Source organism: Rana temporaria, chromosome 4 (assembly GCF_905171775.1).
Source record: "Rana temporaria chromosome 4, aRanTem1.1, whole genome shotgun sequence".
Taxonomy (NCBI): Eukaryota; Metazoa; Chordata; class Amphibia; order Anura; family Ranidae; genus Rana; species Rana temporaria.
Window position 1 is genome coordinate 119,169,790 of NC_053492.1, and position 25,719 is coordinate 119,195,508.

Consider the following 25,719-nt stretch of genomic DNA (forward strand, 5'->3'; position numbering starts at 1 on the left):
ACCCCTGCTATAGGAGGCTCAGCCCATGTTAAGGTATGGACGTCGGAACAGCCGTCTAATTCAGTCGTACATGAATGGGGCTGTGCGTAGGTTACGTTCACGTCGGTCGCATTGAGCCGTCGTATCTTAGGGAGTATATGCAACGTGATTCTGAGCATGCGCGCATTCGCCGTTCGATCGGACCTTCATTTACATGGGGTCACGGCTAATTTAAGTGAAGCACGCCCACTACCTGCCTACTTTGAATTAGGCGGGCTTACGCCGAGCATATTACGCTACGCCGCCGCAACGTACGGGGCGAGTGCTTTGTGAATAATGCTCTGGGCTCTCTGCGAAACGCTACGCCAGCAAAACTATGCGCCCAGCTACATGAATCTAGCTCAATATGTATATATAACAAATCTATGCCCATTGGGCGGCACACTAATAGAAGTCTATAAGAAAGCGCAGGTAAACTACACGAATACCATCAGTATACACTGCAGCCAAACAATTTTTAGCAGCGTTCTTTCATAAAGCAATAACTCGCCAGTATTGCAATGAACCTTGTAAGAGATTTATAAAAAATCAATTTATGTAGGTGGTAATTTTTGAGTGAGATTTTCGTTGATGCTTCCCACTGAATGAGCCTGTGACATATCTTTTATAGTACCTGGCCTTGTAGTGGGCTATGTGCAGAAGAAGGCTTTATGTAAAAGCTATACAAATAAATGATTTGTATGAGGCAACCGCTCCAATTTGATGTTTATTTTCTTCCATCAGTTTTAATGAATCAGCTCCTATGTGTTTGTGCAAGGTCAGGAAGATGTATAAAGGAAGAGAATAGGCTTTCTCAAGATCATGTTGACTATTGCATATTTACTTTCATTATGAAATATTTACGCAAGTCAATCATTGGAATGTTTGCATCAGGAAATGTCCTGAGTAATTGAAATGGAAATATTGATGAAGTGGATATGCATACTTGTATCATCATTTACAACAGGACTACAAAATAGTTATGTGTGCTGTGAAAAAAAAAAAAAAATGAATAAAGAAAACTTTTATACTGCAGTTTATAAACATGGCCGATGAGGAGTCAAAGCAGGGATAGGCAACCTTTGAGAGGTGGAGATCTAACTGGACAACATTGAGGAGATCAAAAATCACTGGTGAGGCGCTAAAAACGGCATTAAGAAAACGTAAAAAAAGTGTAGAAAACAAACCTTACTGTAGAAATATAAACTTAAGATTTAACATTTTTTTAACACATTTTTTTTCATGTCCGGGGGGTAATTGGTCACCCCCACAAGGCTGATGCCGGAGTCCACTATGAACTTTTGGTACTGCAGGCTGATTTGCTTGACTAGTTTCAGAGCCTGGCTATCTGCTCTAATTTTTGTTTAGTGTAAGTAGTATGTAGGGCGGTGTCCAGGGGTTAATAGTAGATAGAGCAGTGTCCAGGGGTCAGCAGTAGGTAGGGCAGTTACATAGTTACATACCGTGTTTCCCCGAAAATAAGCCCGGGTCTTATATTAATTTTGGCAACCAAAAACACGGTAGGACTTATTTTCGGGGTAGGGCTTACCATTGTGCGGTCTTCTCTACCCCTCTCCCTCTCTGCCTGACAGGAATCCCCTGTGTGAAGTAAAGTAAAATGTATTGTGTCAGGTACCTTATTATAGCGCTGCTCCTGGCTTCCATAGCCTGCCTGAGCCCTCTTCCACGAGCCAAGCTTTGCAGATTGAGGGGGGCCGACATCCCCCACTGACAGGAGAAGGAGATCTGAGTGCCACTCTGGGCTTCCATAGCCAGTTTGAGCTCTCTCTTTGCCGAGCATTGCAGAGGGAGGGGGGTGGACATCCCCCACTGACAGGCAGGAGAAGGAGATCTGAGTGCTGTTCTGGGCTTCCATAGCCCGCCTGAGCTATCTTCCATGAACCAAGCTTTGCAGAGAGAGGGGGTTTGAGATCCCCCGCTGACAAGCAGGAGAAGAGGAGGAGACAACCACTTCAAACTAGGTCTTATTTTCGGGGTAGGGCTTATATTGCAGCTCTCCAGGAAAACTAAGGCAGGTCTTATTTTCAGGGTAGGTCTTACTTTCGGGGAAACACGGTAGTTAGTCAGGTTGAAAAAAGACCATTCAGTTCAACCACAAAAAAATAAACAAACAAAATAAAAAACACAGTACAATCCCATACACCCAACTCCATACCCACAGTTGATCCAGAGGACGGCAAAAAAAAAAACAGGGGTCAGTGGTAGGTAGGGCAGTGTCCAGAGGTCAGTATTATGTAGGGCAGTGTCCAGAGGTCAGTAGTATGTAGGGCAATGTACAGAGGTCAGTAGGATGTAGGGCAGTGTACAGAGGTCAGTAGGATGTAAGGCAGTGTACAAAGGTCAGTAGGATGTAGGGCAGTGTACAGAGGTCAGTAGTAGGTAGGGCAGTATACAGAGGTATGTAGGATGTAGGGCAGTGTACAGAGGTCAGTAGGATGTAGGGCAGTGAACAGATGTCAGTAGGATGTAGGGCAAGGTACAATCTGCCCAGGAAAAAATTCTGGTCTCTCCTCTCTGGTGAAAAACCTTACGCCCCTTGTAGTCTACAGCCCATTCATTTGCATTGTACAGTGGTCATCTGGCTTTATATACAGTATTCCAACATGCAATGCAGCACTTCTTCTCTGACAATTGCGAGGGCTGTATCAAAGTCTGTGCACTCACTTGTCAGGTCCCCTACCACTGTCCAGTATGCCACTCTATTAGACCAGTTGGGGACAGTCAGAACAAGCTGAGCTGCACCTAAGTACAATGAGCAGACCTAACCAATAGATCCTGCTCCCTGGTAGACACATCAGTAGTGGAATTATATGAAGGACTTGTGATGATATACAGTATGTCAGTTGTGAATTTATGGGACTTGTGATGATGTATAGAATGCCAGTAGTGAAATTATATATAGGAATTGTGATGATGTACTAAGTATATCAGTAGTGAAATTATTTGAAGGACTTGTGATGATGTACAGTATATCAGTAGTGAAATGATATATAGGACTTGTGATGATGTACAGTATATCAGTAGTGAAATGATATATAGGACTTGTGATGATGTATAGAATGTCAGTAGTGAAATGATATATAGGACTTGTGATGATGTACAGTATATCAATAGTGAAATGATATATAGGACTTGTGATGATGTACAGTATAATATCAGTAGTGAAATTATTTGAAGGACTTGTGATGATGTACAGTATAATATCAGTAGTGAAATTATTTGAAGGACTTGTGATGATGTACAGTATATCAGTAGTGAAATAATATATAGGACTTGTGATGATGTATATCAGTAGTGAAATCACCTGAAAACAATGGCAGATGAAATGTAGTGGATAATAGTATATTAAGTTTTAGATAAATACCATAGTTTTATTCAAATTTTACATTGAAATCCGCTCATTAAAAATAAAATCTGCGTATTACAATTTATTCCCTGTGAAAATCCTCTAACAATCTCAGGCTTAAAAAATCTGCATACAAAATATATTGCGGTGAATTCCTAGGTCAGCTTTGAACACAGTTTAGCCTCAGGGGACAAGGAGAGATATAAGTGAATACAGCAAATCATTGTCTTGCATTGTTTAAAAAAAAAAGAACATGCCTAATAATTGTTAAAAGCCAGAAATACAAGTATGGTCAGGTGACGGAGAATCAGAAACCACCGGGGTGGCAATAATGACCCAGAGAAAACTGGTGATTGCAGTAATCACAAGGTACATCAGAAGGTATGATGGCTTGGGTGAATCAGGTGGAAATGTCAGTTTAGTAACAAAAGCTTGAGACATCCAATTTCACAAGAGGTTACAAAGTCCTATGGCTTCCATGCAAACCACATTGCAGTCTATTTTTCATGTTAAAGGCTATAACCACCTTTTACATAAATTGGCCCTTGCAGACTAGGCTCCAGTAGTTTAAAATACACTACTGTATGTGATTTCTAAATACATGCCTCTGGACGCTGGAAATCACTGGAAGCTGGAAACGGCTGAAGTGGATACATCTACTCCAGTGATCACCACTTGCTTTCAGTGCCCATGCCGAGCGCTGCCCTGCTGCTTGTGAACACAGGAGGTTAGCCGCTCGGCACGGGCACCATTCAGAAAATGCATTGCACATTTTTTTCTGATTGGATAAGGTAAAGAGATGGGGTGGTGATGTCATACTCTCCACCTCTCCACCAGGTATAGTATATACCTAGGGGTTGGTTTACTAATAGCTGGATTCAGAGAGACCGACTTAATGTTGAGGCGGCGTAGCGTATCGCATATATGCTAAGTCAGAGAGGCAAGTGCTGTATTCACAAAGCACTTGCCTCCTAAGTTACGGCGGCGTAGCGTAAATGGGCCGGCTTAAGAGCGCCTAATTCAAATGTGGAACAGGGGGGAGTTTTTTATGTTAATGACTGGTGACCCGACGTGATTGACGTTTTTAACGTACAGCGCATGCGCCGTCCGTGGACATATCCCAGTGTGCATTGCTCCAAAGTACGCCGTTTCGACGTGAACGTAAATTACGTCCAGCCCGATTTGCGTACGACTTACGCAAACGACGTAAAAAGATAGGCCTGTTCCGACGTCCATACCTTGCATGGGCTGCGCCACCTAGGGAGCAGCTTTATCTTTACCCTGGCGTATCTCTAGCGTAAACGGCGTAACTAATTGCGACAGGCGCACGTACGTTTCTGAATCGGCGTATCTAGTGATTTGCATATTCTACGCCGAACTCAACGGAAGCGCCACCTAGCGGCCAGCGTAAATATGCACCCTAAGATACGACGGCGCAGGAGACTTACGCCGCTCGTATCTTAGCCTAATTTAAGCATATCTGGTTTCCAGAATACGCTTAAATTTACGACGGCGTCGATTCAGAGTTACGACGGCGTATCTACTGATACGCCGGCGTAAACCTATCTGAATCTAGCTATTTAAGCGTATCTGGTTTCCAGAATACGCTTAAATTTACGACGGCGTCGATTCAGAGTTACGACGGCGTATCTACTGATACGCCGGCGTAAACCTATCTGAATCTAGCTATAAAATCGCAGAGTGCAAAATCTGGTGCAGCTGTGCATGGTAGCCAACTTCAGCTTTTTCAATTGAGTTTGACAAAAAATCCTGAAAGCTGATTGGTTCCTATGCAGAGCTGCACTCTCCCATAGTTTGGATTAATCCAAGTTGGACCAATGTAACTACTGTATGTAGAAAAATCCTTATCTGGAATAAATTTTACTGTAAACGCCATACCTTTAGATCTTTTTTGTTACCCATTAGGCTAAAATACTTCAAATGAAAGGGATGTGAATCCCCTCCCACGGCTCTGCTTTCTGCACATGCTATGTTCTTTCATTATATATGTTACCAAATCATTAAAAATGACACTGAAATCTTATAAATTGTTTATTATGTATTTTTTTTGTAGTAAACTGGTTTAATCCACTGTCCTGTTTTCGTATAGTGGGCTGCGTCCCATCTAGACACATGAGCCAGAATTTAATGTACAGATCCAGTTCATTGGACACGGTTGCAGATCATGAAAAGGAAAAGGATTACTGGGAAACATTTCCATGCTGCCAGTTGGAAGACTGTGTATCAAAGTATTTCCTTGTTGCAGTTTCATTTTACAAAGCCTGTGCTGTTCTTAGTATTAGCTCGACAAATTACACATAAAACTGGGCAAATATAGCTGCTCTGACACATTTCACAACCCTCTGTGTGCTGTATTCTTGCTCCAGAAATAATCTGCTGATTCTGAGCTCTGATCAGTGATAAGGGCACAGAAATCTCACCCAGGGTTAGGGTCGGATTTCAGAAAAGTGCCACTGGCCACCTTTAAGATAGTTTTTTTGAAGGAGTCAAAATTTATTTTTCCGTTCAATATTTTTATTGAGGTTTACATGAGAAAAACAGAACAATCTGTAAACTTATATATGGGAAACAGTCAAAATCATGAGTAATAAATATGAGTATAGATGTCACTGTATGATCAACAGGGATCTTATCTGAAAACGAGACTTATAACAATGTCTCTGACCTAAAACTTCTCTGACCTAAAACTTTTAACCCCCGCTGTGCCCGGGCTGTAAAACTATACAAAATAAACTTTCACTTACCTGCCTACGATCCCCCGTTGTTCCGATATCGCCGTCCCGTTCTCCGGTCCCGGGCCCCTTCCGCTTCCTGTGTGTCGGTGACTCATAGTGCGCTCAGCCTATCAGCGGCCGCAGCAATGTCCCGTCGCGCAAAAAATTGAGGAATTATTGCGGCAACAACAATGAGTAATCAAAGTTGTTGGGTAAACGATGTTTAATCCAGGGTTTCCAAATTTTGTTAAATTTACGGATAGTATTATCTTCTATGGCCATCATTTTGGCAAATAAAAGGGCCTTCAGCATCCTATGTTTGGCTTCAGGCACTATTAACGTGGGAGATTTCCATGCCTTGGCTATAGTTTGTTTGGCTGCGGATGTACGATTAATGAGAAGTTGAAATTGAGTATGGAAGAGTGCAGCTGGTTTAAGATTGAGAAGGGCCATAGATGGATCTGGGAGTATAGAGATTTACAAGGCTTTAGTAGCCATGTCAAATATCTTTCCCCAGAAATCTTGGGCTACTGGACACAAAATATAGAAATGTGTACCTGGTGAGGAACATTCTCGAAAAAAAAATTCTGAATATGTTGGGACAAATTTTGCTTTTCTGGCTGGTACCAAATACCAACGTGCCATAACTTTGAAATTGGTTTCTAATGCATAACAATTTGGGGAAGAAGTTTTGGTGGCCAACCAAATACTGGACCAGTCATCTTCATCAATTACGCAATTCAAATCATGCGACCATTTAGCCACATATGAGAGAACTGAGTTTTTGGGTATAGCTGTGAGAAATTGATATAGTAGTGAAATCAGTCCTCTAATATGTGGGTCACTCTTGCAAATACATTCAAATTACGACATTTGGTTGAGCATTGAACCTGTACTAATTAGAGGTGCATAAAAATTCTTGATTTGCAAATAACGAAAAAGTTCAGTCCTAGGAAGCCCAAATGTTTCACAAAGTGTAGGGAATGTATGAAAATCAGTGGAAGAGGTTAATTTGTGTAGCCGGGTCAAATTTATAATTGACCATGCTTTGGGAATTTCCAGGCAGGGTAGAAAGCTGGATTCTTGAGGAAAGAAAGGAGGGGATTATGCGGAGATTGGAGATTATGAGAAATTTTTAATTTATCCCATATAGCTGTAGTAAACCCCTGAGGGAGCTGCTTTTGTTGGTTCAGTCCGTTACTCTGCCTTTCAACCCCAATGAACTGTCCCAGCCCCTTTGGCACACCTAGCAATGTGATTAATGGAAAAACTCGGCAGGAATACACAACACAGTTCTTCTTGTAGTTTACTTGAAGAAAAGTAAAATTCAGGTTTACATTAGTCAGCCAGGACCTGTGTAAATACCCAGGACTTGGTTGAAACAGTTTAAAGAAAACAGTCAGGAACACTATGCAAACAACAAAAGCAATAGGTAACAATATGTACATGTAATATGTGTGTGGGATGCTGTGGCTAAAGGGGAACCCCAGGCCGGCCTACGATTCCTCTAGTACCCACCCAGTGAAATTATCTCAATAACCGTGGTGTGTCCCTTTAAGAGCAACCGCGGTAATATCCTGGAGGCAAAGCTTTGCGTTTTATTATCTTCACCGGCAATGTAGGAGCTCTGTGGACAATATTTGGATGTGGTATTCTATGAAAAGCATTAAAGGTTCCTGGGCAAAGCCCCCTCACCAAATCCTGTACACAGTCAGCGGTCCTCCCCTGTGCGATTGATAGATCTTAGATGCAGGTGTGTCACAGTGGCATTCAGTCCTTGAGCTGTTGCAGGGTGTCCTTCTTTAGCATGGACAATCTGTTCCTCTGGGCTGGAGCTGCATGAACAATATGTTCCTCTGGGCTGGAGCTGCGTGAACAATCTGTTCCTCTGGGCTGGAGTTGCAGACTGTGTGCCCCTTGGTAGGCTGCGATTCCACACACAGATTCAGAGAGATCGGCGTATCTTTAGAGCGGCATAGCGCATCTGATATGCGCTACGCCGACGTAACATAGAGAGGCTCGACTGTATTCACAAAGCACTTGCTCCCTTTCTTGCGCCAGCGTAACGTAAAATGGCCGGCGTAAGCCCACCTAATTCAAAGTAGCAAGGCAGTGGGCGTGTTGTATTAAAATTAACCGTGACCCCATGTAAATGCATGGCCAAACGAACGGCGCATGCGTGCGCATGCTCAGAATCACGTTGCGAATACTCCCTAAGATACGTCGGCTCAATGCTTTCGACGTGAACGTAACCTACGCCCAGCCCCATTCACGTACGACTTACGCAAACGACGTAAAATCCGACGGCTGTTCCGACGTCCATACACTAACATGACTTACCCCTGCTTTATGAGGGATAACTTTACGCCGGATGTACACCTTACATTAACGGCGTAGCTTACTGCGACGGGCGCAAGTACGTTCATGAATCAGCGTATCTAGGTCATTTACATATTCAACGCGTAAATCAACGGAAGCGCCCCTAGCGGCCAGCGTAAATATGCACCCAAGATACGACGACGTAAGGAGACTTACGTCGGTCGGATCAAGCTGAAATTCAGGCGTATCTGGTTTCCTGAATACAACGCATAGATACGACAGCGCATCCTACAACTTACGCGGCTTATCAACAGATACGTCGGCGTAAGTTGTACCTGAATCTGACCCATAGAGTGCAGGAGATGCTCTTCTGATGGGGTGCAGGCACAAAGAGGCTGCGGCCTAGTTTCTATGTCCTTTTATCTCCTCCCCCACAGTCCTTTGCTGCTGCCTGATGATTGGCTCAGGCTCTTCCAATAGAGAGTTCACAGACAACTTACAATAGGGAGTTTACAAACAAGCTGTTCTAAGTGTCTGTGTGTGAAGAGAGAAAAGGGGGGGGTGAAAAAGCCCACGCTGCTGCAGCAGACAGCTGTCCCCTAATAGATTAGATCAGTCTGGAGAATTACCTGCTACATAGCCAAGGATTGTTTAGTAATGGGATTGGAAAGATGGGCTCTATCTTTGGGTTGAAGCCACAGCAGATTAGCCACAGAAATGGGGTTGCTGTCAATGGATTCAATAGCTACCCACAAAGGGATTTCCCTATTAGCATGATACTTACAGTAGGAAGCTGTGATAATTGAGCCACGTAATAATAGGAAGAAATGTTTGGCACACCCTTTATTTTTAGGAAGATAGTGTTGCAAGGGGTATACAGGTTTTGGTAGGTCCCCATATAAATGACATAACCCTTCTTTGTACAAATCGTAGGAAATAGGACGGTAATGAGATGGGAAGTACTCAAAATAAGTACAGAAATGTTGGTAATATTCTCATCTTTATAGCATTGATTCGCCCTAATCACGACAAGGGGAGTGAAGACCACTGTTTCATTAGGCCGGTGGTTTTAATGGAAGGTAGTTAGCTACAAAGAGGTCCGTCAACGAAATTGTAACTTGGACTCCTAAATTTAAACGTTTGTGAGATACCCAGTTAAAAGGTAATGAGGATTTAGAGTCCGTAGATAAAAACAAATCTGTGCAGATATGATTCAATTTTTTTGCTAGGACGTTGCTAAGAGACTCCTAGCTGTTACTGTTCACCCCCACCAACACAGGAGTGAGCTCTTTATCTGATCCATACCCCCTCTATATACATAACCCCTCACATTCGCTTCCTTTATTCCCCCCCCCCCCCCCCCCCCCCCGATGCAGTAGCTCTGAGCTCAGGGTTTGAGAGCTCACTCCTGTGATGGTGGAGGTGAGTGGTAACAGCTTGGAATCTCTTAGCAATAAGGCAGGTTGGGATAATGTAACCTCTGGGAGTTTTTCAGTCAGGCTTCATGAGGTATGTAAATGGTCTACATCTACAGCAAGGGCTTTATTCAAGGGCTGTATTCAATAGACACCTATTACTTGCATAAGCAGTTTTTTCATAGCTCCGAACTGTCCCTGATTTCGAGGGACTGTCCCTGATTTGGAACACAGTCCCTCTGTTTCTCTTTCCTCCTCATGTGTCCCTCATTTTGGTTTGATCTATATAGTTGTATTAAAAAAATGCACTTTTTATCATTTAACCACTTGCTGACCGCCTCCTGTACATATACAATAGCATAATGGCACGGCTGCGCAAAGCAACACACAAGTACGTTGCTTTGAATTTTCGGGCGTGCGCGCCCCTGCCGTAAGATCCGTGACCGTGCCCGCAGGACCTGCGGACTCGATGTCTGCCGGTGTCCCGCGATCATGTCACGGAGCTGCAGAACGGGGAGATGCCAGTGTAAACAAGGCATCTCCCTGTTCTGCCTTGCGGCAGGACACTGATCTACTGCTCCCTGTCACCGGGAGCAGTGATCAGTGTCGTGTCACTGGTAGCCCAGACCCCACACAGTTAGAATCACTCCCTAGGACACACTTAACCCCTTCTTTGTCCCCTAGTGGTTTCCCTGCCAGTGCCATTTACACAGTAATCAGTGCATTTTTATAGCACTGATCCCTGTATAAATGACAATGGTCCCAAAATAGCGTCAAAAGTGTCCAATGTGTCCACCGCAATATCACACAGTCACAATAAAAATTGCAGATCGCCATCATTACTAGTAAAAAAAAAATGGCATAAAAACTATCCCCTATTTTGTAGACGCTATGGGCCAGATTCACAAAAGAGATACGACGGTGTATCTCCTGATATGCCGTCGTATCTCTGAGAGTATCTTTGCGGCTGATTCATAGAATCAGTTACGCATAGATAGCCCTAAGATCTGACAGGTGTAATTGACTTACACCGTCGGATCTTAGGATGCAATACTTTGGCCGCCGCTGGGTGGAGTTCGCGTCGTTTTATGCAAATTAGCTTTTACGGCGATCCACGAAGGTACACGTGTTCGTTACGTCGTCGCTAGTCGGTTTTTCCCGTCGCAAAGTTAGGCCTGCTTTTTCATGGCTTAACTTTAGACGAGCCATGTTAAAGTATGGCCGTCGTTCCCGGGTCGAATTTCAATTTTTTTTTTTTGCGTAAGACGGTTGGGAATACGAAAGTACGTTACGCACATCGCCATTCAAAAAACACGTCGGGGCGCCGTAATTTCACGCAATGCACGTCGGGAAATTTGCTAACGGAGCATGCGCAGAACGTTCGGCGCGGGAACGCGCCTAATTTAAATGGTACACGCCCCATTTGAATTAGGCAGGCTTGCGCCGGACGTCTTTTCGTTACCCTGCCGCAAGTTTATACTCAAGTGCTTTGTGAATCAAGCACTTACGAGGAAAACTTGCGGCGGTGTAACTTAAAGACGATACGTTACGCCGCCGCAGTTCTCTATGAATCTGGCCCTATAACTTTTGCACAAACCAATCAATACACGCTTATTGAGATTTTGTTTTTAACAAAAATATTTAGAAGAATACATATAGGCCTAAACTGAGAAAAAAATTAATTTTTCTTATATAATTTTGGGGGATATTTATTATAGCAAAAAGTAAAAAATATTGTTTTTTTTTTCAAAATTGTCACTCTATTTTTGTTTATAGCGCAAAAAAATAAAACCACAGAGGTGATCAAATACCACCAAAAGAAAGCTCTATTTGTGAGGGAAAAGGGACCTAAATTTTGCTTGGGAGCCATGTCGCACGACCGCGCAATTGTCAGTTAAGTCGACGCAGTGCGGATTCGCAAAAAATGGCCCGGGCCATTTGGCAGCCAAATCCTCTGGGGCTGAAGGGGTTAAAAAGTGTTTCCCAGTGCTAAGCCTTTAATCCAATGTTTATAAATTTCAAAAGCCAGTATGAAGGAATAATAGTGGTAAAAAAAAAGCACTTGTAGGTTTAATTAATCATTTTTTTTGTATGGGGGGCGTGGCCGTGGGTGTGTCCTATGCCTACATACTTTTGCTAAAAGGGTCCCTCGTTCCCATTTCAAAAAGAAGGTTTGGTTTTTTGGTAAATGTGTAAAATAAGGGCATGTATAAAAACTATTTATTCAAATTATTAAAAGGGTTATATGCTACTAAAAATATTTCAGAGTGCAATCTATGGTGTTTACCATATTATATATTATAGGTTGAGGCTTCTGTACATTCTGTACAGTATACTGTTGTTAGTGTAAAAAATAATCTAAAACTTTTATTACTATTTATAAAACAATTCAACAAGGACCAGTTTACTGTATCATGGAAAATATCCCCCAAACCACAACCTGTGTTGTCCACAAATCTATGATTACGTAAGGGTTCTAATATGAATCTGTTCTAAAAATTCCAGATGACCTCCTCGGCATAGAATTCTCAGCAGATAGTAAAAAGTTCTTGTACTCTGGGACCTGAAGTTACAATGTCAATTCTAAATTTTCCTTTATTTGATTTTAAAACAAACAGAGAACAGAAAAAGAGAAACAGACATTACAGGTATCTACCAATAACATCATCAGACGTTCAGTTTATACATTTCTTTCATCATATAACCTCACCTACCCTCTGCAGTCTCATATTTCTTCATATTATTGACCGTCATTGGCCCATCCCTGTTCATATTACTCCACTTCCTAATCCTTAAATTTACCAAATACACACATTCAGACATTTAGGTATCTAGCCCCCTCCCCTCAAGGCATCCTCTTGTCCTCAAACCGGGGGGAGAAACTTTCAATCCCTCTCTTAATCTATCTCGTTCTGTTTCAATTAATCTTTATACCCCCTATCCCTCCCTCCCCAAAAAAAAGAAAAAAAAAAGGGGGGACCCCCAAGCAACCGCTCCCTCTCGCCCGCACCCCCCAGTTCCACTTCCTCCTCTATTCAGTTTATGTCTATAAGAGTTTTCCCCTCCTCTGAGTATTTGAAAGGATTCCATTCCGCCCACGTCTCCATATAGACCCCCTGTTTCTGCCGAGAGGTCCAGACCAAATCCTGCATCCTATTCAGATCTTCTACTCGTTTAAGCTATATCCCTAATGGCGGAGGCTGGGTCTGCTTCCACATCACTGGGATGCAGGCTCTTGCTGAATTCAAGAGATGACAAACTACCGACTTCCTATACCGTCTGACCGAAATATCCGATTCCTGTAGGAGGTGGAATGTCCACTCCCCCGGTAGCTCCTCTTCACTAAACTTTTGCGCTATTTTCCGCACCTCCTTCCAGAAACTCTGTATTCTAGGACATAAGTACAGAAAACAAGATAGGAAAAAATGTAAATCGCGCTACCTCTTAACCATGTGAAAACATGATTAAATAACAAAGCTTTAAATATATAAAAAAATTGACATAAATAATGCGTGATGGCATATGGTGTGTGTCATTAATATGCCAAAAAAGAGAGATTAATTAACTTTAGAGCACTCTCATACCAATCAATAGACGTGAGTCAATGATAACATTAATAGTGTGAAAATTTGAACATAAAAATAAATAATAAAATCAAAATTAAGCATTCAAATTGACCCACTTGAAACAAAACAAAAATTGAAAATTATAAAATGTTGTAACAAATAAAGTCCATAAATATTTGACAGGTAGAATGCTGAACATCCGTGCTCTGTGCCAAGTTCCAGAATATGTTAAAACGTGTCCAAAGAAAAAAATGTATTAAAAAGTTGTATTGCACTTACAAGTTTGCAGTAAAATAATGCCTCAAATCTGGTGTGTCGGCCGGTACACAAATTTCCAGACACCCATCCTACTCATTTAATGCGCTATGTGGAGCTGTTATTGTTTTTTTATATGGTGGGCATTTATGCTGGTGATCTGCAATCACTATTGGATGAAACCCAATTTTAAAGATCGAATCTGTCTGAACTGCATGGCTGGAAGTGACAAGCTATTATATGCTGTTCCTGATCCCCTGTTATAAGGGATCATGGCAATTTGGTAAGTAACCAATTCATTGTTTGGTGGAGGATACATCACCTTTCTTTGGACACGTTTTCAACATATTCTGGAATTTGTCACAGAGCATGGGTGTTCAGCATTCTACGTGTCAAATATTTATGGACTTTATTTGTCACAACATTTTATCATTTTCAATTTTTGAATTTTGTTTGAATGCTTAATTTTGATTTTATTATTTGTTTTTATGTGGTATGCGAGTGCTCTAAAGTGGCAATTAATCTCTCTTTTTTGGCATATTAGACACACACCATATGCCATCACACATTATTTATGTACATTTTTTGATATATTTAATGCTTTGTGATTTAATCACGTTTTCACATGGTTAAGAGGTAGCGCGATTTACATTTTTTCCTATCATGTGTATTAATGTCCCTCCTTTTCTCCCACACCGCCAACATCTATCTGGTATATCTGGATAACATCTATTTAAGACGGATACGGTACCACTGTGATAAAATCTTAAAATTCAGCTCTTGCGATCTTACACAATCTTATACAAACTGAGAACTCAAATACATTTCGTAATATCTTATTCTTTTGCTCCTCTGTAAAGGTCCTGCCCAGCTCCACCTCCCATCTATCAAAAAAAGGTAATCGAAAATCCTTGGCGGGGGTATTCAACAATTCGCTAATTTTGGAGAGAGTATGTTGAAGCATTCTGCTCCCGTTACAATACCCCCTAAACTTTGTTAACTTTCGCTCATATTTGCTCGGTAGATTCAGCGTATTCAAGAAATGTCGTAGTTGCAGTGACCTCCAAAAATCCAATTGATAGGGTGTGCATCCTATTATCATCTCCTGAATCATAGGCCATACTCCCGCCTTCACAAAATGAGAGGATTGAAACAGCCCCTGTTCTACCAGTTTACTAAAAGGTCCCTTCATCAATCCTGTGGGTTCAACAATATGACCAATATGGGGAAAATAGGTGAGTCTAATGTTGATAATTTTCCCTTCACAAATAATCCATATCCCATTCGAAGAGTAGGGCCTATCGACGGGTGCCTCTTCATCTTTTTCGAGAGCTCCCTATAACACCATGCAGCTCGCTGGAGCATACTACCACACTGAGCCTGCTCCAGCCCCGGCCATATTTTCTCTCCTCTATGTCTACTCCAGTCGATCAGACAGGCCCAATAAAGCCGCCTGATAGTATCTGTAAATGTCTGGGGCTGACACGCCTCCATCTCGTTTAGATAATGACAATGTGCATCCCTTAACTCTTGGGCGTTTATTTGCCCATATAAACCTGCTAAACAGATTGTACCTGTTTAAATTTTTTTTAGGTATAGCGATGGAACCCCTTCTGCCATCCATCTAGGAGGATCCGCACCCTGGCTGTCACGTACCTTACCAGAGACGAAGTGCTGAGAGGGCTTCCCTTGCGACTAAGTGCAGAACGCCCCCTGGAGGTGACACAGGGGGAGTTATGCCCAGAGATGCAGGAGTTGCCAGCTGCGACTTGCTGAGTAGATGTTGGAGATCAGCTGTAGACCAGGATACGCAGTCAGGCAGGGGTACCACGGAAGTAGTAGATGAGGCGGACTGGCAGGAAACCCAGGGGCGGAGTCAGGAGCCAAGCCGGTAGTCATACACAGGAAGCAGGAAGTCACTGGAACAGGTCAGAAGGCAAGCCGAGGTCATACACTGGATCCAGCAGACAGGAACAGGACGAGGATAAGCCGAGAGACAAGCCAGGGGTCATACACGGAGAAGTCTGGTCAGGCAAGCTGGGTCGTCAACAGTAATACAAGGAGAACAGGAACAAGGATTCAGGATCACACCAAGGGCTGAAGATCATGCAGCAGTTGGTGACTGCTGCAACAAGCTTTAAATAGGGCACTGACGCCAGGAGTCCCGCCCACATTGCGTGCGCAGTAAAGAACAATGTATTTATGGTGTTGTTGCCCGTATGCGCGCGCATGCGCCTTGTGCTCATATGCGCGGGCATTGTGCTCGTAGGTTCTGTCAGTTCTTCCACGGTTGGTTCTCTGACACTGGCTAACAATGGTAAAAAATTAAGTTTGAATACTTGTGTAAGATCTGCCTGGATGGAGGTCCCCAAGTACGTCAAAGCTGTGTCTGTCCATTTAAATTTATAGTTAGATTTCAAAGTTTCCAGTTCTTCCTTAGGGATCACCACTCCCATCGCTTCAGACTTTACGTAATTAATCTTAAAGTTTTCTAACTTCCCATATTTCTCCAATTCCTGAAAGAGATTTGGCAGGGATACCATCGGGTTGGTCAGACTATACATCATATCATCCGCGTATGCTGAAATCTTAGATTCTGTACCTCCCACAGACACTCCCCCAATATCTGGATTCAATTGGATCCTACTTAATAGGAGCTCCACCGAGAAAGCAAAAAAAAGTGGGCATAAGGGACACCCCTGTCTTGTCCCATTCGATAACTTAAAAAATGGGGACAGTACTCCATTTACTTTGACCTGAGCAGTCGGGTGGGTATAATTGCTCGAAATCCATTGTAACATCCTATTGCCGAACCTCATGTGTCCAGGAACATAAATTGCCAATTTATACAGTCAAAAGCTTTTTCTGCATCTGTCCCTAAAAAGACACAAGGGGTTCGGGATGAGCCACCCAATGGACTAAATTCAGAGTCTTAATCGTGTTGTCCCGGGCTTCACGCATCTTCACAAATCCTACCTGGTCAAATTCTTGCACCTTGACACCTGAGATCAGCCCAATTCCTGCACCTTCACACCTGAGATCAGCCCAATTCCTGCACCAGTAGTACAGATAGCAGCAAAGTAGAGGGGAGAGCCGGGAGAAGGTGTGGGCTGTGCTCTCTTCCCCCTCTCTGTAAACAAGAGATAACGAAGGACGACTAAGATAGGATTGTACAGGGTTTGCTTACCATCCACCATTCTTGTCCACACACTACTCTGGTCCTGGCAGGGGAAATTGTGGAAAGGGAGTGCATTTAAGCCTCATATACACGATCATACTTCAAACAAACATTTCAGTGGATTTTTGCCCGAAGGGTGTTGGCCGTGAACTTTGCATGCATACACACGGCAGGACTTTTTCAGCAAACTTTCCCATAATCATATGATTTTTCTGCTCTTTTCTGCTCTTTACCGCCACCCTTTGGTCAACTTCTGCTATTGTTGGTTGATTTTAACATTGGTTCTGAGCATGCATATTTGTACTTCGGACTAAGGTCCAATGGATTTCTATTCACATGGCAGGACTTTGCACCGTAGGACTTTTGTTGCCGAAAAAAGTTTGTCCGTTTGCAGAGCGAACTTTTGTCCGATGAAAACCGAAAAAGTTTGTCCGATTTTTTGGAAAACCTGGAAATTTTGAAGTTTGTTGTCAAAAAGTCAGATTGTGTGTATGGGGCTTAATGCTTTCTAATAGTCAGAATAAATTAATAGTCTGGCCAATAGAATGCGTTAACGCTGAACACGCATTAACATGCATAAACGTGCACAGAGGCACATATAGGTGCATGCAAAAACACGGCTATTACCACAGTTTACCAGCTGCTTTTCTCATATGGGTCCTTTGGAGTACATTGTGCATGAGGCCTTATCTAGTTACATTGGTCCAGGTTGAATCAATGTAACTATGTACTGTATATACCATATCTGGCTGATGCCCCTGGAAGCTGGAAATCATAGAAGTAGACACCGGTACTCTAGTAATCTCCACTTGCTTTCAGGTCTCATGCTGAGTGGCTGCCCTATTATGAACACAGAATGTTGGTTGCTTGGCACAAGCCCCATTCAGAGAATGCTTTTTGTAGCGCTACCCCCGCAGTGGCTGCTGGAAACTGGCTTTCCTACTTCTGCATAGCCAGGCAACACGCATTTCCCGCTTGCATCCAAACACAATAAGTCAGTCCCTTGACTTTGTCTTGATGTTTTATTAGATGGATGGGTGAATACAGAACAGATATAAGCAAGCAGCTAATATATGATTTAACTAAATAGCAGCCTTTCCACAATTACATTTAAATAGTAGTTGCAGTTCTCCTTTTAAGTTGTAAAAAAAATTATACAAGTAAAGTAAATATAGTACAAAAGCGCAAAGGAACAATCTGACATGTTCCTAGTGCTGACTGATGAGTTTCATTGGATGTGCTTGCCATGTTGAATTTAATGAAGATCTTTACAAATATTTAACAGATCAAGACAAGATTGCATTCAGAAAAGATTTATTTCATACAGCCTGTCTTGTTTGCAATAACAGCTTCATTAGACCAAAAATGTACTGGTTATAATAAATGTCTGCAGTCCCTTAAATAGAAGTATAAAACTAGTATAAATACCAAAGTATACCAGTGTTCATTTACAGTATGAAATATGAATAGAACTCATTAATCAATATCAAAGCAATCTTTGCAGCTTACATCACAGCTCTTTTTCTGTGATTTTAAATGATTGCAAAATATTTCATCATAGTTATGTTATTTCTGACTTCTTTTAAAGTCTTTGAACTATGAAACTGTTATTATAAATTGACTTTAAAGACACAGTGGGGGAAAACTGTAGCACACAGATTCTAGTGCAGCTGTGCATAGCAACCAATCAGCTTCTAACTTAAAGGGGTTAAAAAGGATTTTTTTTTTTAAATGACAAACATGTTATACTTACCTCCACTGTGCAGCTCGTTTGGCCCCGATCCTCCTCTTCTGGGGTCCCTCGTCGGCTGTCTCTGGTCCTCCCCGCAAGAACTCCACACAGTCATGCGAGCTCCCTCGCATTGTGTGGAGTCCTTGCGGGCGCGCTCCCGTGATACAGCGTATCACTCGCCCCCCCCCTCGGCACCCCGCATCATTGGATGTGATTGACAGCAGCGCCAGCTAATGGCTGCGCTGCTTTCAATCCATCCGCTCTAGCCAAGCAATGGCCAGGCTGAGCGTCGAAGAGGATGTTAGGGCCGAGCGCGGGACTTTCGAGGGGTCAGGTAAGTATAACAGGGGGCCGGGGGCGGTATAGTCGGAAGTTTTTTCACCTTGCATAGAATGCATTAAGGTGAAAAAACTTTTACCTTTACAACACCTTTAAGTTGTTCAATTAAGCTTTGACAGTAAGGCCCCTTTCTCGCGGTCGGACCGTTCAGGTCCACCTGTCATATTTGTCGGAGGACCTGAACGGCCGCTCCATACATCTCTATGGAGCGTCGGATATCAGCGGGGACATGTCCGCTGACATCAAACCTGCTAAAATCAGACGGATAGCGAAAAGTCCCCATCCGACCATGGCGGATCAGAACGGGTAGGATCTGATGAAAATGGACATGCTGTCCATTTTCATCAGATCTCTCCATAGGAGACAGCGGCGCTGCACAAGCAGCTCCATGCTCAGTGAGCGGAGAGGGACTTGAAGTCCGCCTCGTGTGAAAGGGGCCTAAAGCAAGCTGCACCAGATTCCACATGCCCCAGTTTTAGTAAATCTCCCCCATAGTCATCTTGCTCATTAGGGGCTCAGTGACAGTACAGCCCACCCTCTTTATACAATTTTATACGCACCTCTCCAGCTTTCCCTTAGCAATCCTCCTTTTGTTGGTGCCACTGCAATATACTGTACCTGGTGCTCCTTGGTATGGGGTACCTCCTCCTATGATGCAGTGCATGGACTCAGGCAAAAGTACTCTCATATGTTCAAGGAGGTGATGTCACAGCTATCGAAGTAGATGATGTAGGCTTTTATTTCAACAACAGCCGACACCAGGTATTTTGGTGGCAGCTACAAGCTGACATGACAGGAGAGGTAAGTATAATGTGGTAATTTTGTCCCAAATAGCAACGTGACAAGTTCTCTTTAATAATAAGAAGTGCCCTAATCTGAAGGCCTTTAGAAACCTCCAGAGATTGTTTGTGGAATGCCATGAAGGGGTAGCTGCATTAGGCCTCGTACACACAACCGTTTTCCTCGACAGAATCCATCAAGATACTTGGTGGCAGAGCTTTTTTGCAGAGGAAAACGGTTGTGTGTATGTATTTCATCGAGACAACTGTTGTGGAACTCGACAAGAAAAAAAGAGAACAAGTTCTCTTTTTCCTCGTCGGGAGTCTCAATTTCCTCGTCGTGTTTCTCGATGGGCTGGTTTACGACGAGAAACACGATCGTGTGTATGCTCACAAACTCGCGCATGCTCAGAATAAAGTATGAGACGGGAGCGCCCCTTCGGTAAAAGTAGGGTTTGTAATGGAGATAGCACATTTGTCACGCTGTAACAGACTGAAAAGTGCAAATCGTCTCTTACCAAACTTTTACTTAACACGCAAACACATGAGATTAGCAAAAGCAGCCCCAAGGGTGGCGCCAGTGGAATCGAACTTCCCCTGCCGGCGTACGCGTTATACGTCACCGTGTTTGAGAACGACGAGATTTTGTCTTGACAGTGTGTACGCAAAGAAAGCTTGTCAAGTTTCTCGACAAACCTAACAAGGAACTCGTCGAGGAAAACGATGTTTCATTTACGACGAGTTCCTCGGTCGTGTGTACAAGGCTTCAGTTTTATTTATTTTTCGCCTGTTTTACTTTTATTTCACCTTGTGAGCTGGCCAGTAACACACCTTTGTCTTAGGCTCCATTCACATTTTGAATAATGGAAAAACGTGCAATGCTCGTTTGGGTACCGTTATTCCAAGTGCTGTGCGATTTTGTGCGATTATCATTTCAACCTGTGGAGAGGGAAGTGTTGGATGTACTAGTAGATTTAAATGGACTTACAAAAGTGATTATAAAATTAAAGGCACGCTCTAGCTAACATTTTTTTTTTAGTATTTTTTATAATTTTTATATTGGGAACCAGTGTTCTTCTCGTTTTTTCATAAATATCTTGGTGACGTCCAGTTCTTAGTAATGTTACTGTTGTGCCATATTTTCTCCACTTGATGATGACTGTCTTTGCTGTGTTCCAGTTATAAGAGGGTGTGCACACTTATGCAACCACACTATTTAAATTTTTTTGTTTTACCCCCCCCCCCCCCCTAAAAGATATCAGTTTGTTTTTCAATTGAGTTGTTCAGTTTATAGGTCACATTAAAGGTGGAAAACATTCTGAAAAGATTTATCTTTGTCTCATTTTTTTTACAACACAGAAACCTGACATCTGTGTAGACTTTTTATATCCACTGTATTTACAAAGCTACCTTTATGTTAGCTGATCACCATCTTACATTTTTAGCCAACATACATTTTAAAATGTCCTAGTTAATATTGCACTTTTTTGGCTTGTTCATATTCTCACCGATGTTTTTTTTATTTTTTTCTTACTTTCAGTGATGATAAAATGAGATGAAATCAGGTCACAGGATTCTTGCATGGTGAGGTGGCGTGAAGATATGAGACGCTTTACCAGAGAAAAAGAAGGCATCATGGGAGTTGACACATGCACTTCAACACAGGTCTTTGGAATGAGACAGCAGACCATAGAGGAGAATGAGGCTGATGAAGATGTCATGGAAGAGTGTGGGCAGCCTCGATACATCCCTATCCGCAGACACTCTCGTTTTTACACCTCCATGAGAGCAAGAAAGTATCGGAAGGACAGAGTTTCTAGCAGGGAGGGGATGGAAATACAGACACAGAGTGGTGGTGGTGGTGAGTAAACACTTGAGGCATGTTGGGGTGAAGGTATCATGTAATTCTCTTCTATCAGGTGTATAAGTCAGATCAGTAACTTTAGGAACCAAATGTTAGACTGAGAACCTAGGGAAGCCTGTGCTCAGTAGTGATGGGCCGAACACTCTCCCGGTTCAGTTTGCACCAGAACTCCCTAACATGCAAAAAGTTTGGACCTGAGCCACAAACTCTATTAAAGTCTATGGGACCTGAACTTAAAAAATCAAAAGTCCTTATTTTGAAGGCTTATATGCAAGTTATTGACCATAAAAAAGCTTTGGGGGCCCGGGTACTGCCCTGGGGGACATGTATCAATGCAAAAATAAATGTTTTTAAAAGATCGATTTTAATGATACTTACAGTGAAACATTAAAAATGAAAAATTCCTTTACATATAGTGCCTGGGGGGTCCCCTTGATCTTCCTGTAGAGTGGTGCATCTGTTCTTTGTATAGAACCTGCTGCAGCAAAACTGACATATATAAAGAAAAAAAAATTAATTCCAGACCCTAATCCGAGCATGCAGCCCAGCAAAGGGGGGACGAGCAAGCACCCCATCCCTTCCTGAACCATACCAGGCCACATGCCTTTAACATAGGGGGTGATTTAGGTTGGGGGGACTCTTCCAGACAGCCCTGGGTTGTGGGGGTCTGCAGGCAAGGGGGGCTTATCAGAATCTGGAAGACCCCTTTAACAGGGGGGCCCCCAGATCCCAGCCCCTCCCCCCTATGTGAATGAGTACCCCTACCCATTCACCAAAAAAGTGTCAAATAGAAGACAAAAAACACATATGGGTCAGTTATGGATTTTGGGGGGGAACCCATGCCTGTTTTTTTATAATTTTGGCATGAGGTTCCCCTTAAAATCCATGCCAACCCCAAAGGGCCTGGTATGGCTTAGGGGGGACCCCCATGTCATTTTTATTTTTCTATTGCCAGCAATGTTTTTATTTTCATTTAGCTGTCAGCGAGGAAGCCCGTTGACAGCTGGTGACTCATCTGTTGTTAAGGACACAGCAGCTGGATTTCAAGCCCGCTCCTTAACAAGCTATTCACTGTACCCTGATTGGGCAAAGCCTTTCACCTGACCAGCGCATCGTGGGGCGCTCAGCGAACATCCCGCTGAGCTCTCCGCAAATTTGAGTGTTCACCAAACGGGCAATGTTCGTGCCAAACTTATGCTTGGTCCGAACTAGTGCTCAGCAGGGGTTTTCTACACCAAAAACAAGAGTAAAAAGTAATTGTACACCTACAGTATGCTCCTGACCTATACCCTATCCCTATCAGGTATGATCCCAGCTCAACCTTATATCTCATCCAAGTTATGACCATTGCATAACCCTGAAGAGTAATGCCAACTCCAGCCAAAAAAACATATTTTTAATAAAGGGTTAGAATTGCTGACAATAAGCTGGATTCAGGTAGGGCGTCGTATTTTTGAGGCGGCGTATCGTATTTACGCTACGCCGCCGTAAGTCAGAGAGGCAAGTGCTGTATTCACAAAGCACGTGCCTCCTAAGTTACGGCGGCGTAGCGTAAATGGGCCGGCGTAAGCGCACCTAATTCAAATTGTGAAGAGGTGGGCGTGTTTTATGTAAATAAACCATGACCCGACGTGATTGAAGTTTTTAACGAACGGCGCATGCGCCATCCGTGGACATATGCCAGTGTGCATTGCTCCAAAGTACGCCGCAAGGACTTATTGGTTTCGACGTGAACGTAAATTACGTCCAGACCCATTCACGGACGACTTACGCAAACAACGTCAAATGTTCAAAATTCGATGCGGGAACGACGTCCATACTTAACATTGGCTAGGCAAGTTTTTTGTTCGACTAACTTTACGCCTGAAAACGCCTTAAGTAAACGGCGTATCTTTACTGCGACGGGCAAGCGTACGTTCGTGAATAGGCGTATTTCGCTGATTTACGCATTCTAGGCGTAAATCAGCGTTCACGCCCCTAGCGGCCGGCCTAAGTAGAAGCTAAGATACGACGGTGCAGGCCATCATATCTTAGCTACATTTAAATGTATCTCATTTTGAGAATACACTTAAAGATATGACGGCTTAGATTCAGAGTTACGACGGCGTATCTACTGATACGCCGGCTTAACTCTTTGTGAATCTAGCTAAATGTTTTTATTGTTATTTGCATTTCCCTTTCCTGGTAACAATTGCTTCCCTTTGTCCTGGTGTCAAAAAGAGAGAAAAGGAAGCATGCAAGCTTCCCAATGGGGTCACACAGAGAAATAAAAAACTGAAAGAAATTGTTATTGCGCTCTTCCCAAAAGTAAGAAAATGGCTTTTGTTTTTTTACCTGCTGCTTAACATTGCAACAACTTTTGTTCTATACTCACCTTCTTGGTACCAAAAGTCCAAAAGCTCATATATTTCCCATTGACACTTTGGCAAGATTTTGCTGCAGGATACAACTGTTCTAAAATAAGATAGATGACGGCTCCATTTGGCTCTAGGGCTTTGTGAAGATGAAGAGGACCCTGGGCAGAGTGACATATTGTAGGCTCACATATACATTTTATCTAATGCTGTTTAGCTTCCTCTTCATAGCAAAATATGTCCATCCTTGTAACATCATGACTTTTCCCATGCAACCTTTATCACATTTCATGTGTAAACAGAGAAAGCAATGTTCTATACAGAACTGAGTACATTCATCAAGTACTAAACTCTATATGTTACTGAAATCATATCAGTCATATTGCTAGTAAAAATTGGCTTAAGAAGTCAGATCTCACTCTGATACACTGTTACACAGATTCCTCCATCCACACAAACATAGTGGATGAAGCAATCCCCTTCCCCTCGCTGGGACATTTGTATTCTGAGAGCAGGACCTGGCCCTGTCAGAATACACTGATCAGCGGCTGCAGCTGATTGGCAAAAGTTTTCCAGCATGTCCCTTTGACAGAAGCTGCCTAAAAGATTGATGTATGCAGGGCTGGACTGGGACAAAAATTTGGCCCTGGACTTCATCCAGACTGGCCCACTTTGACAGGTCTCTCTCATGGCGGCCGGACAACCCCCCCCCCCCCCCCCCCCCCGCCACCCAAGCCCCCTCTCCCCCTTCACTAGCCACTAGCCATTCTGCTTTATTAGAGTAGAACGGCTGGTACTGGTACTCTTATAGGCAGTACCAATGGGGAAGCTAGACATTATTTCACCCAGGGCAAAGTATCAGTTCGGTGCCCCCCTTATGGGACTAGATTAGGCAGAAGTGAGAAACTCCCAGGCCATAGCTGTTGAGTCAGCTGTCTGTCCCCTCCCCCATGCTCCTCTACCCCCCCCCCCCCTGCTTCTCTGTTCCCCCCAGGTGAGTGCTGCAGGGAGGGAGAGGAGGTGAGCGCTGCAGGAAGGGAGAGACAGAGGAGCGGAGGGTGAGCGCAGGGTGAGCGGCGGTCCGCTGTCACTGAAGCCGGCCCACTGAGCCATCGGCCCACCGGGAAACTCCCTGTAGTCCCAATGGCCAGTCCATCCCTGGATGTATGTCATGCAGAGACAGCCTAACAGTGATAGAAATTCAGCAGAATCTCAATTAGTATATAATCAGCACTAAATCAATTCTCTAAAAGCGATTTTTCGAAAAAAAAAAAAATGTAAATGCTTTGTTTAAATGAATGTTTAACCATCATTTGGCAGGATTGCAACCCGTTCAAAAGTACAATGTATTTTGTAAATAACAGTAGGATCATTATTTTATTTCTGAATACAGTAGTTACCAAACTAGAATTTGAACAAGGGAATAAAGCTATTTTCATATGATATACCGTAAGTGCTTTTTATTGACATACTGCAATACCAGATTTCACCAGCAGATGGTAATTCAGTCTGCAATGTTTTTCTTTCTCCCAAGGGTAGGAGTGGAGTGCCTCCATGTTTTCCTGGAATTAATGTATAGCAATGATTATTCACTGTTGTGCAGTATATACTGTAAATGTGCTGGAGGTCTCGTATGTTTACTGAATATATTAGCTTCAAATGGTACCTTTTAGTAGCTTTGGGAAGAGAAGGTTTTCTGTGAAATCAAGAAAAAATGTCAGCCTTATCTGTACACATAAAAAGTAGATAGTTAACTGACGAAACAGCACCGCAAACATAGTTATCAATTCATCTGTAC

At 42.9% G+C, this 25,719-nt stretch overlaps 1 protein-coding gene across 6 annotated transcripts in view; it reads left to right on the forward strand.

The window, feature by feature from the left end:
- Positions 1-25,719, forward strand: part of NGEF (neuronal guanine nucleotide exchange factor) — a 208,131-nt gene that overhangs the window by 21,284 nt on the left and 161,128 nt on the right. For 4 of the 6 annotated variants that reach the window (XM_040348941.1, XM_040348939.1, XM_040348942.1 and 1 more), the window contains exon 2: positions 21,244-21,564. In XM_040348941.1, coding sequence (XP_040204875.1) covers positions 21,285-21,564 — 280 coding nt within the window. In that variant the 5' untranslated portion in view covers positions 21,244-21,284. The remainder of the gene's footprint in view (positions 1-21,243; positions 21,565-25,719) is intronic. The other 2 variants (XM_040348943.1, XM_040348944.1) reach the window with 2 other exon arrangements.